The sequence below is a fragment of the Megalobrama amblycephala genome, linkage group LG11 (genome assembly GCF_018812025.1).
Source record: "Megalobrama amblycephala isolate DHTTF-2021 linkage group LG11, ASM1881202v1, whole genome shotgun sequence".
Lineage (NCBI taxonomy): Eukaryota > Metazoa > Chordata > Actinopteri > Cypriniformes > Xenocyprididae > Megalobrama > Megalobrama amblycephala.
Genome location: NC_063054.1, coordinates 8,126,104 through 8,143,027, shown reverse-complemented (window position 1 = coordinate 8,143,027; position 16,924 = coordinate 8,126,104). Strand labels below are relative to the sequence as shown.

The 16,924-nt window shown below is 38.2% G+C and overlaps 1 protein-coding gene across 3 annotated transcripts in view; it reads right to left on the bottom strand.

The window, feature by feature from the left end:
* LOC125279058 (leucine-rich repeat-containing protein 52-like) overlaps positions 1 to 7,708 on the bottom strand; it is a 50,391-nt gene extending 42,683 nt beyond the window's left edge. Inside the window, exons 1-3 of one of the 3 annotated variants that reach the window (XM_048208538.1) lie at positions 7,599 to 7,708; positions 5,841 to 5,861; positions 4,077 to 5,319 (exon numbers count right to left, since the gene is read on the bottom strand). In XM_048208538.1, coding sequence (XP_048064495.1) covers positions 4,077 to 4,725 — 649 coding nt within the window. In that variant the 5' untranslated portion in view covers positions 4,726 to 5,319; positions 5,841 to 5,861; positions 7,599 to 7,708. Of the gene's footprint in view, positions 1 to 4,076; positions 5,812 to 5,840; positions 5,862 to 7,598 lie in introns of those variants that run through there. The other 2 variants (XM_048208540.1, XM_048208539.1) reach the window with 2 other exon arrangements.
* Between the last annotated feature and the right edge of the window lie 9,216 nt (positions 7,709 to 16,924).

Genomic DNA, 16,924 nt, shown 5'->3' with positions numbered 1-16,924 from the left:
CCTAATAAACCTGCTGATGTCTGTCATGTTAATCAAAGAACGAAATACAAAGAGAAAATCACTTGCTGCTCTTGACTGAATAACTTTTGCAACTTTAATAGTAAGCATTTATCTGTATTTAATTTTTACAATGAAAACTATCCAGTGTTATTTTACACTTGATTATTTTAATTTCTGTAGTATTTCTTACCTGAATACTACTGTTAGACCGACCTGTTTCCCCATGGTATCGAAAATGGTATCGAATATCGATATTTTTCAAGGTATCGTATCGAATTTGGAAATTCTATTATCGTGACAACTAATATGAAGATAATATACTATAATACTATATTTTTAGTATTTAAAATAAAAAATAAAGCTGTATTGTTAACATAGTCTGACTTTTACATCAGCTTAGACATGAGGGCCTTTGAATATTGTCTGAGAACCAATGTTTTAATCTACGGAGCCCCGGACATAACATGCAGGAAAAAAATAGTATGCTAAATTGTGCGCATGATTTACTAATTCGTTCCCTCAATTTACTAAATCGTGCGCACGATTTACTAATTCGTTCCCTCGATTTACTGAAACGTGCGCACGATTTACTAAAACGAAATTTACTATTTCGTTCCCTCGATTTATATTTATATTAACAAAATAGTAAATCGTGCGCACGATTTTGTAAATCGAGGGAACAAATTACTAAATCGAGGGAACAAAATAGTAAATCGTGCGCACAATTTAATTTTTTTTCTTGCATGTCATGTGTGGGGCTCCGTATTAATCTGATTATAATCAGATTTGTTTGGTGTCTGAACAATCAAATTGGAAGTCATATCCGAGTTCACTTAGTTTCGCTCACTCTTTCCTCGTCTATAGTGAACTGTATGACTTTCACTATGTAGTGAATAGTGAATGAGTTAACGGTTTTGGACACTGAAACGGTTTTGAACACTAAATACTAAAGTTTCTTGGCATGCTGAAATTATTACTATGGCAATCTTCCAGATATTGACAGATTCATCACTTTCAAAATGACATTTTGGAGATTGAGTCCTAAATACCAGATCTGAAAACCTGATCAGAGTTATAAGCAGTTTGAACATACAATCATCGCTAAATAAAGTTGTGAATGGGATTCAAAACCACATTCAGAGGTAAAAAGTGAATCCAAAACCTGTTTGTAGTGTAAATGGTAATCTGTCCTAATGCATTTCAGACAACAGCGAAGCTCCACATGCTCACTTCTCAATCAACTGGTTTCAAACTTTGCCAGCAAAACAGAAAATAACCTTTGAAAACAAATTGGATACATACACACAAGACTTCAGCATGAATGATATCTACATACAGTGAAATGGGTCATGTCAAGCAGACACATCTGAAGTTCAATTACAGCTGCTTGACTAAAATAACTATGAGCATTATGCTTGAAATGTCACATTTGTGTGGAGATTAACATTTAAGTACATTTGCCCTAAGACTAAACTGGCTTTAACTTGTTTAATTTAGTCTAGCTGGTCGACCAGCTGGTCTCCCACCCTAAACAGCTGACAAGTACCCAAAACCCCTCTAAAATGAGCAAACGACATGCAGTTACACAATGATATCTTGTTTTTCCCACCAAACATATTGTTCTATATCTTTCACGTCTTTTGCGGTGATGCTGTAAACAGAGCCAGCCTGCCCTCTGAAGCCGCAGTGTTCACAGGGTCTGCGTCCTGCCCTCTGTTTCACTGAGACGGAGCCTTCAGATCAAATTAACAGCCTGAATAACTCGATAACGCAAACTGGAGTGATAAGACTGATAAAGACCTTCTCACTCTTGAGGTCTAATGGTGGAGATAATTAGCTGGCCTTTCATTCCCTTCCTCTCTCTCCTTCACAGTAAGGTCATTTGTTGGGCTGGAGTGAATTGAAATCACCTCAAACCTTTTACATTCTTTTATATAATGATATTTTACTGACAGTTCTAGTATTTAACACTGAGCTTTCACATTCAGCAGAAATGTACTCCAGTGGCTGAAAATTTAGGCTGGTTGTTTGTCAAACCCCAGAAGTCGGGGCTGTAGATTAGTGCTTAACTAATCTGAAATGATTGAATCTTAAATTATTACATTTGGTCCACAACCAATCTTGAAAATATGGTTACTTCCTTGCCTGTTAGTGATGACACACTGTGCCCTTTATCGAGACACTTAACTCCAAATTATCCCAGGGAGACTGCATAATATGTGTACTAGGGCACTTTGTATAAAAGCATCAACTAAATGACTAATTAATAATTAGCACTTTCATTACGTTCAATTATGATGCCTGGAGGAAAGGCAATAACATTTGTTAATGCAGCTGCGGTTAAAAACTTCGGCTCGTAACTGAAAGACATGATCATAACCTGTTCCAGTGTGCTTGTATTATGTGTAATGTACATAACTTTTTATTAAGTCACTTAATTATTAAACAATGAATCACTAATTTGCAATTTCACACTCAAAACAAATTAAGTGTCAAAAGGTCATTCGGTTTAACCGTCCAAAGGCCAATACAGTCAATTAATTTGTCATTAAAATATCTTAAAATGTAATAAATGTATATATTTTTTATTCTGACATGATTTTATAACATCATATATGAACATAGTGCAAAATGGTATTAAAATTATGTGTAGAAGTTGTTGCTTTGTTATGAGAAAGAATGTCCGGAAAAATGAATTTCATAGATGTCATCTGGAGTCACCAATATAAAGGGACCATTTTGGTCATGTAGTCAGTATCATGTGACAGGATGTGACATCATTCAGACACCTGCACAGGACCACATGGTCGTGAAGCAAAGTAACTAACTTTCTCTTAACTATTTGAAAAATTCATGTTTTCACTTGCTCATATGCACTTGCTCATATGCAAACCGCTATAAAACATGGAAAATGTTGGAAAATTTTAAAAACTTATACTAAATAAAACATGTTTGATTGTCCTTTTGAGCTAGATATCAGCCTGTGAGCATTGTTTGAAAATATCATTATTCGGTATAACCAAAAGTGTCATTCGGTAAAACCGAAATTTTGGTTAAACTGACTTTTTTGGTTACAAATTTTGTCCATCTTGTAAAAAATGTCAAAAGCAGTGTTAATTGATTACAAAAACCACATAATCTCATTGTTAACACTTAATAAATCTTCAAAATTAATTATGTCTCCATTATGTTTTTTTACACTTTTAAAAACCTTATTCATCAATGACCCTAATAAGCAATTTATTAAATGTTTGTCATCTAATTATTATTCATTAAACATCTTAAGTTATTAAACATTTTAATAAATGTTAATTTACAACATACTTTGGGTTCATTTTAAGCAAGCAATACAGCAATTTTTGAACAAATAAAAACTACAATAAATCTACCCAGGACATTGGGCAAACATTTAACCCAACTGCTGGGTGTGACCCAGCATTTTTAGTGTATAAATAAAGGAAATTAAATTAAATAATTTTAAAGGTGAAAAAAAAAAAAATGCTACAAAAAATGAAAATAAATAAATAAAATCAAGAATAATTGACTGTAATTTACTTACCATATTAAAGTACAAAATATTGTATTAAATATTATATTTCAAAAGACAAAATGTCAATGTATTGTAAAATATTGTAAATATATTTAGGCCTAAATCACCATATAACCTAAATAATGTTTAAAAATTGGCAATAAGCATTCAAAGAGTTTTTTACCAAGTAAAAAGTAGGTATCACTTTGTAATTTATGTGGAAGAATTCACAGAATTCCTATCACGTCTGTGCTGTCATTGTTGTAATTCATTTGCTGGAGCCAATTTGAACAAATCTTTGCTATGTAGACTTCTATTAAACAACATGTGTTATTATTAGTACATTTCACAGTTACAAAAAGATTTTAATATCGCAAATAGGTTGGTATTATAACATTATAGCCTATCATTTAATAACATATATCCTACAGTTCCCCAAATCACTGTAACATCCTCAGTTTTAAGTTCTGGTAACCACAGCTCCCCGTTTTTTAAACGCATATTGAACTTAGAAAGTTTTCAGTGCAGTTAAAGAAGCGCATCTCACCTTGGAACTTGAAGCCCTCAATTTGGATCCAGAGGCACAGGTCCTCCGTGTCGCAGTCGCATCTCCAGGGGTTCCCGCTGAGCCCCAGAGAGCGCAGCGCCGGCAGCGCGATCAACGAGCTGATGTTGAGCGCCGTCAGGTTGTTGCGGCTCACGTCCAGCACCTGCAGCGCCGCGTTCTCCGCGAACGCGTCCGGGTGGATCTCCGACAGCCCTGGGTTATCAGTCATCCTCAACATCACCAGGCTGGCCAGCGGGCCAAACGTCCGGTCCTCGATTTGCGCCAGGCTGTTGAAAGACAGATCCAGGTAGGCGAGCTTGCGCAGGTTTCCAAAGGTGGACTCGGAGATCTCCGTCAACGAGTTGTTGCTGCAGTCCAGGTACACCAGGTCCGACAGGTAGTTGAGCTGCAGCGCCGGCAACTCGCCGATCCGATTATTGGAGATGATTAGCTGCCGGGTGGCCAGCGGGAGATCCACGGGGAAGTCGCTTAACTGTTGCCAGGCGCACTGGACCACCAGCTGGTCGTCGCACACGCAGCGGTCCGGGCAGCCGGCGGTTAGAGCCGGAGACGGCGCTACATCCATGACGAAGACGAAAAGAAATACCAGCCGCAGTGACTGCGCGCTCGGCTCGGGCAGAACACGCATGATCCCGCCGCCGGCTTCATCGACTGTGCGTGCGCTCGCGCATTCTTCATTGATCTGCGGGATCCGGTTCGGTCGTAACTGCTGGCAGGAACGTGTCGTTGTTACGGAGCAGATGCTGTACTTGGGATCCTCTCGCAAGTCTCCTCAACAGCGAAGGTGACCGTGCGTGGCGCGTCTTTAGTCCTTCCTGTGGATATCACCATGAGCTTGTTCGTCGCGGTGTTGTGTTAGGATCCTGGAAGTAGTTTGTTTTCCATTTTGCGTATATCAAGGTTAAACACTCGACAGTCTTGATGAACGGACTTTTCTCACAAGTCCACAAGTTTGATTCCGTGTTGAAACGCTGTTAAGTTGAGAGACGCGCACCATCGCGCTGCGTGTGCTGCTGTACGGTGTGTGTTGCGCTGCTTCTCTCTGCAGCTGTGAGCGAGTGAGTGAGTGAGTCAGTGTGAGAGAGAGAAAGAGAGGGAGAGTCTGACACAATGTCTGTGTCCCGCTCATTTACACAGGAGAAAAATACCCGCGTATAGCCTCCCTCTAAAAAGCGTTCAACACAGAGGCCATGCGCACAGAGAGCACACAGGTGGACAGGCTCTTTTCGAGGAATAAATAAATAAATGAACAAATAAACATGAATAAATATTAGTTTTAAAACAATAGGCCTATGGTATTGTAGCCTGTGGCAGTCTGGCAGTAGAATAATTTTGTTAGTTCTAAACTTAAATTACATCCTCATATAACACAAAAACACACATAACATTCAGACAAGAGTCAATTATGCATAATTATGTTCAAATTAAAGGCTAGCCTATAATGAAGTTCGATTTAAGTTAAAGATTGAATGTCGTGCTTGTGCACATAATGGCAATAAATGGTCACCTTGTTAAAGCTTTAAAAGGGACCTTTTTAAAGTTTGAAGAAGGTCAACATTCCCACTGTGGTCAAGCGTGAGCAGAACATTTTATTTCTCCTCGTGTTGCGAAAAAGAATCATACGGCTTTAGAACACCACAGTGAGTAAATAATGAATGAATTTTCATATTTGGTGAACTGTCCCTATAAGAAACATCACACGAGAAAGAGTGCTGTGTTTTGTAATGTCGGACAAATACTGACCTTGTGTCGATACGGCCAAATCTAGGAATAAAATTGTGATTGAGACTTATTGAGACTTATTTCTTTTATACAACAATTCAATAAACATACATTTCAAATTGAGTAGCTTACATAATGTTGCCAATTTTAGTTGTCTGTTTTTGCTCGGTCAATGCAAATCATTCCAAACAAACTCATAATGGTGTTTCGGTTCTAAACGAATCAGTGCCCTGCTGAAAAATCCAGCTAAAACCAGCCTAAGCTGCTTGGCTGGTCTTAGCTAGTTTAAACTGGAAGTAAAAAGCAGCTGGAAAGCTGGAAGTAGCTGGTTTTAGCTGGTCTCCCAGCCTGGCTTAGCTGGTCAAGCTGGTCTCCCAGCCTAAGGTTAGCTGGTGTTCAGCTGGTTTAAGCTGGGTTCCCAGCCTCCCAGTCACCTAGCTAACCAAAACTCCCTCTAAAACCAGCTATGACCAGGCTGGAAGACCAGCTAAAACCAGCCTAAGCTGGTCAGGCTGGTTTTAGCTGGTCTTCTAAGCCTGGTTTTTCAGCAGGGTGTTTTTAACGAATCTGTTGTATGAATAGTTTAATGACGCGTTCATAATGTTCAACTTGAAGTGGTGTCATGAGAAATCGAGTCCCCCCCAGGAATCGGGTCTCCTTTAGGACCCAGGTGGTAATGCCTGATCAAAAGTTGTTATCGTGATGTCTTGACTAATTATAACCTATTTCACTATTGTATGATGTTTATTACATTAAGTGCACAAATATCATGCTTTAAATATAAAATGAATACCTATTGCATAATAAAAAAAACTGGAAACAGATTTGGAAGCAAAAACATACCTAATATAATATAAGCTAAGCTAGCAGGCTAATTAGGTAGATGTATGCTATGCTAATACATAAGCTAGCTACAAAACAGTTAGAACAAGAAATGCTTGATTTCACAACCTACAGTATAACTTCAGTCATATACTAGTAAATGAACCATGTGATTTAATAGACATTAATGGTCATTATAACACATTTTAAACGATATAAATCATAACATGATTTTGCAGTAATTATAATCAGGCGCTAAAAATACTACCCATTAAAAGTCTGTTGAACCAATGGGATCACTCAGGGTCCTAAAGAAGATCTGATTCCTAAGGGGGACACATGATTTCTCACTACAGCGGCGCTGTCAAACTCGCCAAACTCGGTCCTGGAGGGCCACTGTCCTGCACAGTTTAGCTCCAACTTACCACATTTCCTGTATGCCTAATTAGACCTTGAATTAGCTGGTTCAGGTGTGTTCAATTGGGGTTGGAGCTAAACTCTGCAGGACAGTGGCCCTCCAGGACTGAATTTGGACACCCCTTGTGTGTGACATCAAAGTACCGCGAGAGCGATTAGAGAGCAGACAGCCTCGTATGCTTTTGAATGCAGTATTTTGATGTCATACATTGTTCAGTCTGCGCAGCGCCGCTTCAAGTCGAACACACCTGATAGTGAAACGTTTCATTTCTAAATGAATCAGCGTTTTGGAATGAATCAGTTGAATGAATGATTCAATGATTCTCTCAGAAAAAGACAGTCACTTGTCACTGCCTACTGGCAAAATGATGCAACCTGTAGAAACAGTAAGCAATAGTAATATATATAGTAGGCCTAGTGTAGTATAGTCTAAATGGACAAAAAGACATTTCCAGAACCAGAAAAAGACAGTTCATTTACATGTCGTTTTGAGCACTCAAAGATCAGTTTGTGTGTGTCTGTCTAGGTTGTTCTCAGTACCTCAGGCATGTGTGTACAGTGATGTCATAAGACTCCATCCCTGACGTAGCAGAAACAGAGGAGGGACAGATTGTACAGCCACTGACTTTGACCGTCTTGACTGTCTCTGTCTGTGAGGCGAGACAGATGGAGTGAGTGAGAGAGAGAGAGAGAGAGAGAGAGAGAGAGAGACTGTTGCATTCAAGCTGACGCAGGTGCAAAAGAAACATGATACGTGCGACTACAACATGGAGCCTGTTCTATTATTGTTGTGGGGAAATCTTCGTATCCTCCTCTATCAACAAAGAGGGCAAATCATTATCAAGTGAACCTATTCTTCATTTGAAGATCTCAGTCTGTTCCTCCCGGGGCTTTGCACCAACAAGCCTACATGTGAAAACCATGATTCATTTGATTGTGTAACTTTTATTGTGGTGGAATAACACTTGCCTTTAGCTGTTCAGGCCTCCCACAGGTAAATCGACTCAGAGTAGAGCTGTTGTGTATGACTGGGGCATGTTACTCCATACTGGCTGTGTGGGACTGTGAAAAGTCATAAAAAAATTAGTTGCACAATATGATATGTGTCCAAAACTCTGCTCAAGGGTTTAAGCTAAAATAAGTTATGCTGTTTTCACAAAAATATATAAAAATTCTGTATGGTTGTCATGTAAGTGGACATCCACATTTTGGAGTGTATTTTTTAGTTTTTACTGAGAAACACAGTTGGGGGAAAGTAATGTAATTCTAAATGAGACGTTTACAAAATACATTTCTCAGATGTTTCTACACTTGGCAAGTCATATTAGGAATAAGATTATTCTTATTGAAATGTATGCAATTTTATATACCACAATTTAGACTTTATTGCTCACAATTGCAATGTTAGTCTATATCTCACAATGAAAGCTATTTCTCACAAACTCACAATTGCGACTTGATTTTTAAAGGTGCCCTCGAATGAAAAATTGAATTTATCTTGGCATTATATAATAACAAGAGTTCAGTACATGGAAATGACATACAGTGAGTCTCAAACTCCATTGTTTCCTCGTTTTTATATAAATCTCATTTGTTTAAAAGACCTCCGAAGAACAGGCGAATCTCAACATAACACCGACTGTTACGTAACAGTCGGGGTGTACGCCCCCAAATATTTGCATATGCCAGCCCACGTTTCCAACATTATAAAAGGCATTAGACAAGGGCAGCCAGTATTAACGTCTGGATCTGCACAACCAAATCATCAGACTAGGTAAGCAAGCAAGAACAATAGCGAAAAATGGCAGATGGAGCAATAATAACTGACATGATCCATGATAACATGATATTTTTAGTGATATTTGTAAACTGTCTTTCTAAATGTTTCATTAGCATGTTGCTAATGTACTGTTAAATGTGGTTAAAGTTACCATCTGTTATTACTGTATTCACGGAGACAAGAGCCGTCGCTATTTTCATTTTTAAACACTTGCAGTCTGTATAATGCATAAACACAACTTCATTCTTTATAAATCTCTCCAACAGAGTAGCATTAGCCGTTAGCCACGGAGCACTATCTCATTCAAAATCAGAAGTAAACAATATAACAGTATACAATACTCACATAATCCGACGCATGCATGCCGCATGCATAGACACTTTGTAAAGATCCATTTTGAGGGTTATATTAGCTGTGTAAACTTTGTTAAGGCACTTTCAGGCAAGCGCGAGCTCTGTGGGCGTGGACCACGGGATTTAAAGGGGCCGCAGCATAAAATCGGCGCGTTTAAAAGCCCCAAAATAGGCAGTTAAAAAAATTAATAAAAAAAAATCATGGGGTATTTTGATCGAAACTTAACAGACACATTCAGACACCTAGACTTATATTACATCTTTTAAAAACATAATCTAGGGCACCTTTAATTAAATTCAACTTTATTTCAGACAGGACCACTTTGGCAAGTTACTTGAGTTTATTGAACACAATATCTTTGGCGGTATGGTTCTTATGGGGGTTCTTGCTCCAAAATGAATTGAACTACAAGAGCTTTAACATTAACCCCCCAGAACCATCAGTTGGAAATACATAGACAATTAAGAATGAGTCTTTAAAAGAGAACATGGTAATCTGTAGATATGGCAGTGGGACGTCTATACTGTAGCTTGGTTATGAGAATGAGTGTCTCTCAGCAGTGAGGTTCATGCCAGCCGCGACTTGAAAGCCTTAGTCATCTGAAACAAAAGAAGGTGCACAGTAATATGCTCATGCTTATAATGAGTAGGGAGGGAGGGTTGCGAGCAGTTTTAGCATACTTACCGAGCAGTAATGCCACGTATATGTCCCGTGTCTAATAGGAGAATGGTAGCGATTGGAGCGATTTGACAGCTGACCACGTCAGCTGGTCGCAGCATATGCTTACGTGGCCTGACTGAACTAACGCTCTGCTCGATTTGTGCAGTTGTGACTGTATCTCAAAATGTGACTTTATATAGGCTATCAAATTTGATTTAATTTAATTTCTTGTTATTGCAACTTTATATCTTACAGCTGAAATTTTAATTCTTCCAGTTGGAATTTTATAGCCCTAAATTTTGACTTTATTTCATGTAACTGCAACTTTTTGTAATTGTGACTTTATTTTTCACAACTTCTTATCTTACGATCTTACAATTGCGACTTTATTTGTTTTTGACTTTAAATATATAACAATTTAGACTTTATTTCTCACAGTTTAAACTTTAAATATCACAAATGCACTTTTATATTCAGAGTAAATTTGACTTCTTTTGATGTAATTGTGAATTTATCTCACAATGTAACTTTATATATCACATATCTCACAATAGCAACTTCATTTCTCACAGATGTAATTTTACAGGCCAAAATTTGACTTCATTTGTCTTAACGGTGACTTTTTTTTCACAAGTGTGGCTTTATTTGTCATATCTGTGACTTAATATCTCACAATGTAACTTTATTTCACACAGCTATTTCTTGTTACTGCAACATTATATCTAACAATCAGATTTATTTTTTTATTTTAAATACAAAGTTCTGTCATGAAACTCTAGATGGCACAGGCTGATAGGTCCTTAACTCAATCTGCTTGCAATCACATCATTCTCTATAGGACACAGCTGATTGGTTGGTTGCTGCTGTATCAGTAGCCAGTGAGCTCACTGCTCAACCTTCAAGCACTTGGTTAGCATTTGCAGCACGCTTTTAGAAACCCTCCACCTTCCCCAGCTCCACCTGTATAGATCTGCTACAGGTAATTCATGTATGCTATATTATCCTATTTTGCGCTTAAGTTAAATTGACAACTTTGGATGGAAACATAGCTATAGCCATATCCATTACCATGCCAAACACTCAGAGAGTTGTAATGACAGAACTTACCTCAAAATAACCTGTTTTGTTTTTTACTCTGACTGAAGAGCTCATTACTGTTCTTGGAATACACCATTTTACCATAGTCATCTTGCTCAGTACTTGTCATAAAATGTCATAAAACGGCCCACATTTTTCAGTACTATCAAAAAACGACACTGATAGAGACTCTATCACCTGCAAACAGACAGGTGCACGTGAGGGAAGAAGAGCCGAGCGGCATTAGTAGGGCGGTTGTTGGTGGTTTGATGCTGCCCTGAAAGCTAAGCTAGCATTCTGGGGTAAGCGCCAAAGTAAACCGAACGATTGAGCTCATTAGTGTAACTTTCATCCCTGGATCGTCTCCAGCGTGTCAGTTTGCAGACGACGGAGTGTCAGGTGAAGTTGAGGAGGGAGACTTTGTTACTATTTAATGGGTGAGTCATCTGTCAGAGGCTCTGATGCATGGCACAGTCCATGGAGAAACTGTGAGATCTACATGTGCCCTCAGAAAAGGTTACTGTATATTTTATTTAAGAGTTATCCTTTATAAACACATTCACAGCACAAGTCATGTTCTTTGCTTCATAACTTTAAATTAGAGTTTGCTTTTGAATGGTTAAAAGGAATTCAAAGCTAACGTGAGATTTCTATTAAGGGAATAATTTGAGAAGCAGAACCCTTAAGTAAATATTTCCTCTCAGTCTCTGTTGAGATTTTAAAGGATTTAAAATTGCTGATATAGTTTGATTTTCTGTGCCACCTGAGAAAGATAAAATCGAACATTTGCTGTCTTTCTGCTCTTTTCTGTTTGGTTTTTAGCATAGTCAGCAAAGCAATGCTGTGTGTAGTGTTTGTGCATTTGCACAGCAGATCTTCAGCATAATTAAGCAGAGAAACACACAACCACAAAATTGCAGATTTTCAGTTAGAAAAATCAAGCCATATGCAGGTTTTCATTTATACAAATCCAGGTCTGTCACTCACACGCTAAACTGCAAAATCAGTGCAAAGAATCAATTAAAAACACTCATAAATGTTATTTACATATGCTAAATTCATCTTCCTCCAAAGAGAAAGAAAGTACCTGCAATGTGTCATTGTTCATCATTGATATTTTTAAGATTTTACTTCTATTTTTCCGTTTTAAAGTCATCATGAAATTAGTGTTGTGTTCACGCGCTCATCAGATATGTCTGTGATTGGCTACAATGATCAACGCACGGGAGCGTCTGAAAGCATACAGAAGTGTTTGAAAGCCTTTTGAAAGTGGGAGCAGGAGCATTTGAAAGCAGGCGTCTATCAGCAGAACGCTCCCGTGTGTTGTTTAAGCGCTGTGTGAAGAGCATCATTGATGTCTATTTACGATATGTTTTTGAAGCGTTGATCATTGTAGCCAATCACAGACATATCTGATGAGCGCGTGAACACAATGGCCACTCAGAGGTGTTTACAAATCCGCTCAACACCACTTAAAGCGTCACATTTTTAAAATTTCAGTACCGACTTGGTACCTAAGTCGGCACTTTTGACAACACTACATGAAATTAAAATAGACAATTTCAAATTTTAATGGAATATTGTAAAATTTACTACTATAAATGATTTATCTAATTCATGTATCCTTGTACTCTTTCATCAAAATATCTTCCCCTCACTTTTGCAGGGACATTTCATCTCTTCTATGATGATGGCTACATTTGAAATCGTATACTTCCCTACTAGATGAAAAACAGTATGTGACAAAAGAAGTAGGTCTGAATTCATAAAAGAGTAGGCAAAAAGTACCCGGATGACCTACTACTTCCGGTGAGATTCTGAAGTGTGTATATGATGGACACTTTACTATCCCATGAGGCCATGAGAGAGGATTTGTGAATGGCAGTGAAGCAACACAACTGCAGGGTTGCCAATTCTCACGCATTTGCCATGAGACACACGCTTTCAGACTCAGTCTCTCACACTCTGCCCAAGTAAATCTCACACCAAATTAAAAAAAGCCATTATGCTTGGTGTATGACATCAAAAATTGTGAGAGGGATTCAAAAGCTGTGCTTTTGATATCATATGCCATTTGGTCTGCACAGTGCCGAACACACAGAAGAGAAGATATTGTTGAATGAAGTTGTAATTTTTGTTTTGTTTTTGCACACAAAGTATTCTTGTTGCCTTATAAAATTATGGTTGAACCACTGTAGTCATGTTGACTATTTTAACGATGTCTTAAGTACCTTTCTGGACCTTGAAAGTGACGGTTAAATTGCTGTCTATTGGCGGGTCATATAGCTATTGGATTTCAACTAAAATATCTTAATTTGTGTTCCGAAGATGAACGAAGGTCTTGCGAGTTTGGAACAACATGAGGGTGAGTAATTAATGACAGATTTTTTACTTTAGGGTGAACTAACCCTTTAATTAAACCAAGACTTGCAACCTCTTGATTGGACCAGTCTATGCCAGTGTTGCCAACTGTTTTCAATTGAAAGTAACTAAAACTGGAAGCTAAATGTCACTAGATGACATCATAATGGCAAAATCATTGATCTATATAAATATGAATAGAGATCAGTGGGCAAAATAAGAATCTAGATAAGGTTTGTCCAAGAAGTTTCTAGATTTGTCCCTAAACTTTTGAAAAAAGTCTCAAAAGGGGCGAGGAAGTCACTAAATCTAGTGACAAAATCCCTAAATTGGCAACACTGGTCTGTACCAATCACATTTTCCCCACACCATGAAATGTCACTGTATGTAAGCAGCTGACCCCCTCCTGTGTGACAATCACCAAAGATGTTTAGGCGGCATTGTGAAATGTAGTATTTGTGCACACAAAGCAGTCTTATACATCGAAGATAACTATTATTAAAGGGTTAGTTAAATACTCACCCTCATGTCATTCCACACCCGTAAGACCTTCGTTCATCTTCGGAACACAAATTAAGATATTTTTGATCAAATCCAATGGCTCAGTGAGGCCTGCATTGACAGCAATAACACTCCCTTTTTCAATCATTATATCATTAGATAATCATTAGTCATTAGATATTGTGGAATAAAGTCGTTATTTTGGAGCACAAAAAGTATTCTTGTCGCTTTATAATATTAAAGTTGAACCACTGTAGTCACATGAACTGTTTTAAATATGTCTTTAGTAGCTTTCTGGGCATTGAAAAGGGAATGTTATTGCTGGCGATGCAGGCCTCACTGAGCCATCAGATTTTATCAAAGATATCTTAATTTGTGTTCCGAAGATGAACGAAGGTCTTACAGGTGTGGAACGACATGAGGGTGAGTAATAAATGACATAATTTTCATTTTTGGGTGAACTGACCCTTTAATATGAGTTGTTCATTTTAACCTTTAATAATAAAACCAGCTTGTGTCAAGCACTAATAAAAATACTCCAAGTTAAACTCAAAAGTTGGCAACCCTTCAACTGACGCTGGTAGCTCACATGATAATGACACCATGGCAAATGTAGTCAGTCTTATATAGAGTGCCTCAGGGATGACGCAATTTTGTAGGCAAAACCCGGAAGCATTTAGCATTTTAGGACTTCCGGTTCCAACGCCGTAAAGTCTATGGGTTTTTTGAATGGGTTTTTGCTAAATCACCTGAAATAAGGTCTGTGGTTAACAAAGCCTCTAAATACTTTCACGTTTTGATCTATAACATAAAACACACCAGTTATAACCCACTTGTGATTTTTTTAAACTTTTACTGTGTCTTAAAATCGGCGGTTGCTAACAAATTGCTAAAAGGGACTACTTCCTTTGGCGGGGACTTTAGAGGTCATCATTAAAAACGGGACATTTGGACAGCATTTCTCATGAAAAAGTGGATAAGTATTCATAACAGCACAGATCATAATCAGCGAGCATGTTTATAAATAAAGTTGTTTTCTAAATAAAGTTTGAGGAAGCTTGGTGGTGGTGACGTTGATCCGCGACCATGGTGTGCTGTAGTCCGTTTATAGCCTACTGTTAGCCTTTTATATCTGACGACTTTATTTAGGCTTCAAAATCTATAAATGTTGTGTTAACTTGTAAAGATTATCTTGATAGACAAAACGTGTAAGTGTCATAACCCTTTGTTAAACACAGAGCTTATTTTCTGCGACTCTCCAAAAGTCTATGGGAAAAATGCAGGCTTTCCACCGAGGGAACCCGTGCGCCGCTAACTTCCGGGTTTGCATACAAAAACGCGTCATCCCTGGGCCACTCTATTTGAGTCCTTAATACGGTTACACACAGTACGGTTATTTACGGGAGTGACAACCACATTCTGTAACCGAACTCAGGCCCGTATTTTTTCTGGACTCACAACCGCATTCTCGGAAAACCCGCGCTGTGTGAACGGAACCGCACTGGACAACTAGTTGTCACGTCATACAGTGCAAGAAGCCGCTCTTCTAAGGGGTTTCTTGTGTTTGGTTTCGCTTTCGGTAACTTACAGCGAAGGAGATATGAGCTGTGTGTCATCTGAAGGATCTAGATTCAGTCACTGTTCTCCACCGGAGCGGCTCCCGTCAGTTTTGTGTTCTATTCGAGACTGCCGCGACGCGAGTGCAAATGGCGTCCGGCTAGCGCGTGTTTACTGTGAAGCTTCTGTCGGTTAATGGAGATTTGACGGATGAACTCGCGGCTAAACTGGACTCTTGTCGTGTCAAAAGTGTTAAGACTTTGGACCCTGTCATCATGGTTAGTGGTTACTGGTAACAGAATACAGGCTTGCCTCTTGTTGCACGTTCATACAGACAGTATTCGAGACACTGTAAGTTGCTGTGTGAACGGGACATTTCGAGACTCACACCTCTAAGTAAATGCTGTTGTCATTTACTTACGATAAATACAGACCACATGGCTACATATATTAATTAAAATATAGCTAATACACATCACATTCCATAAATAAAATATTATGTTTAAAAAAAAAAAAAAAACATTAAAAGGTTAAGATTTGCCAAATTTATATAGGCCTATATGAGAAAAAACAAAAAACGAAATGCATGATGACCAATATATTTTATAAATCAGTTCAGAGAAATATGACGTGAGGTACTGTAAGTAATTGCATGATCACTGTATTAAATGTATTCACAGCCTATATAAATCATAGGTAGGCTATACATATTTGTAATGTAGCCTAATATATTACATTCAATATACATCACAGATCGTGAGTTCTGATGATGCAAAAGTGTGATTAATCCACGGGTGACGTTAACTGCTTTTAGTTGTCATAAACAATTATTTTAATGAGGTTGTTTATTCATTTATTATCTTTTTAACATGTGATAACCTTTTAGTGAACGTTAAAAGTGCAAATGAAGACTTGCCGCTGGGTGTCGCTTGAGTTGCCAACCGGTGAAACAGCTCAGTGTGGAAAACAGTTCTTTAAATCTGTGTATATCCACGAGATTGTTGCAATAAAGAGGGCAACACATAACCTGGAGGAGAGATTATAGTGGCGTGCAGCGGTGATAACCGATTTATAATGTTTATCTCTCCACGCTGTTTTGAATGTGTGCCTGCCCTGGATTCACTCGAGTTTACTATGAGCTGCAGAGGCTCTGCTGGAATAACTTGAGATAGTTTAAGTGTTTTGGTCTGTATAATCCTCCACCTATAACTAATATTATCATATTATTTCAGAAACAAATAAAGTTTAATTTTCAAAAGGAGCTCCTTCAGTATGTTTCAGTGAGACGTAATTGCAACGCACTGTATGTAAAATGATATGAAGCATGACGTATCAGGAAGAGCACGACACGGACTACCCACAATGCAACACACGTTGTATTTCACACATATTTTTGCTTTTTATTCATTAGATTTGTTAGGTGCATGTTCGGTAGACATATGAACAACACTCTTTAGGGATAGTGCTAATGTTTAAGTGAGTTAAAATGTGCGGTAATAATGAAAGTCAATCTTACCGTTGTTGTGAAGTGTGTTGTCATCGGTGTGGTACCTGCTGGTTGCAGAAGGAAGTCAGT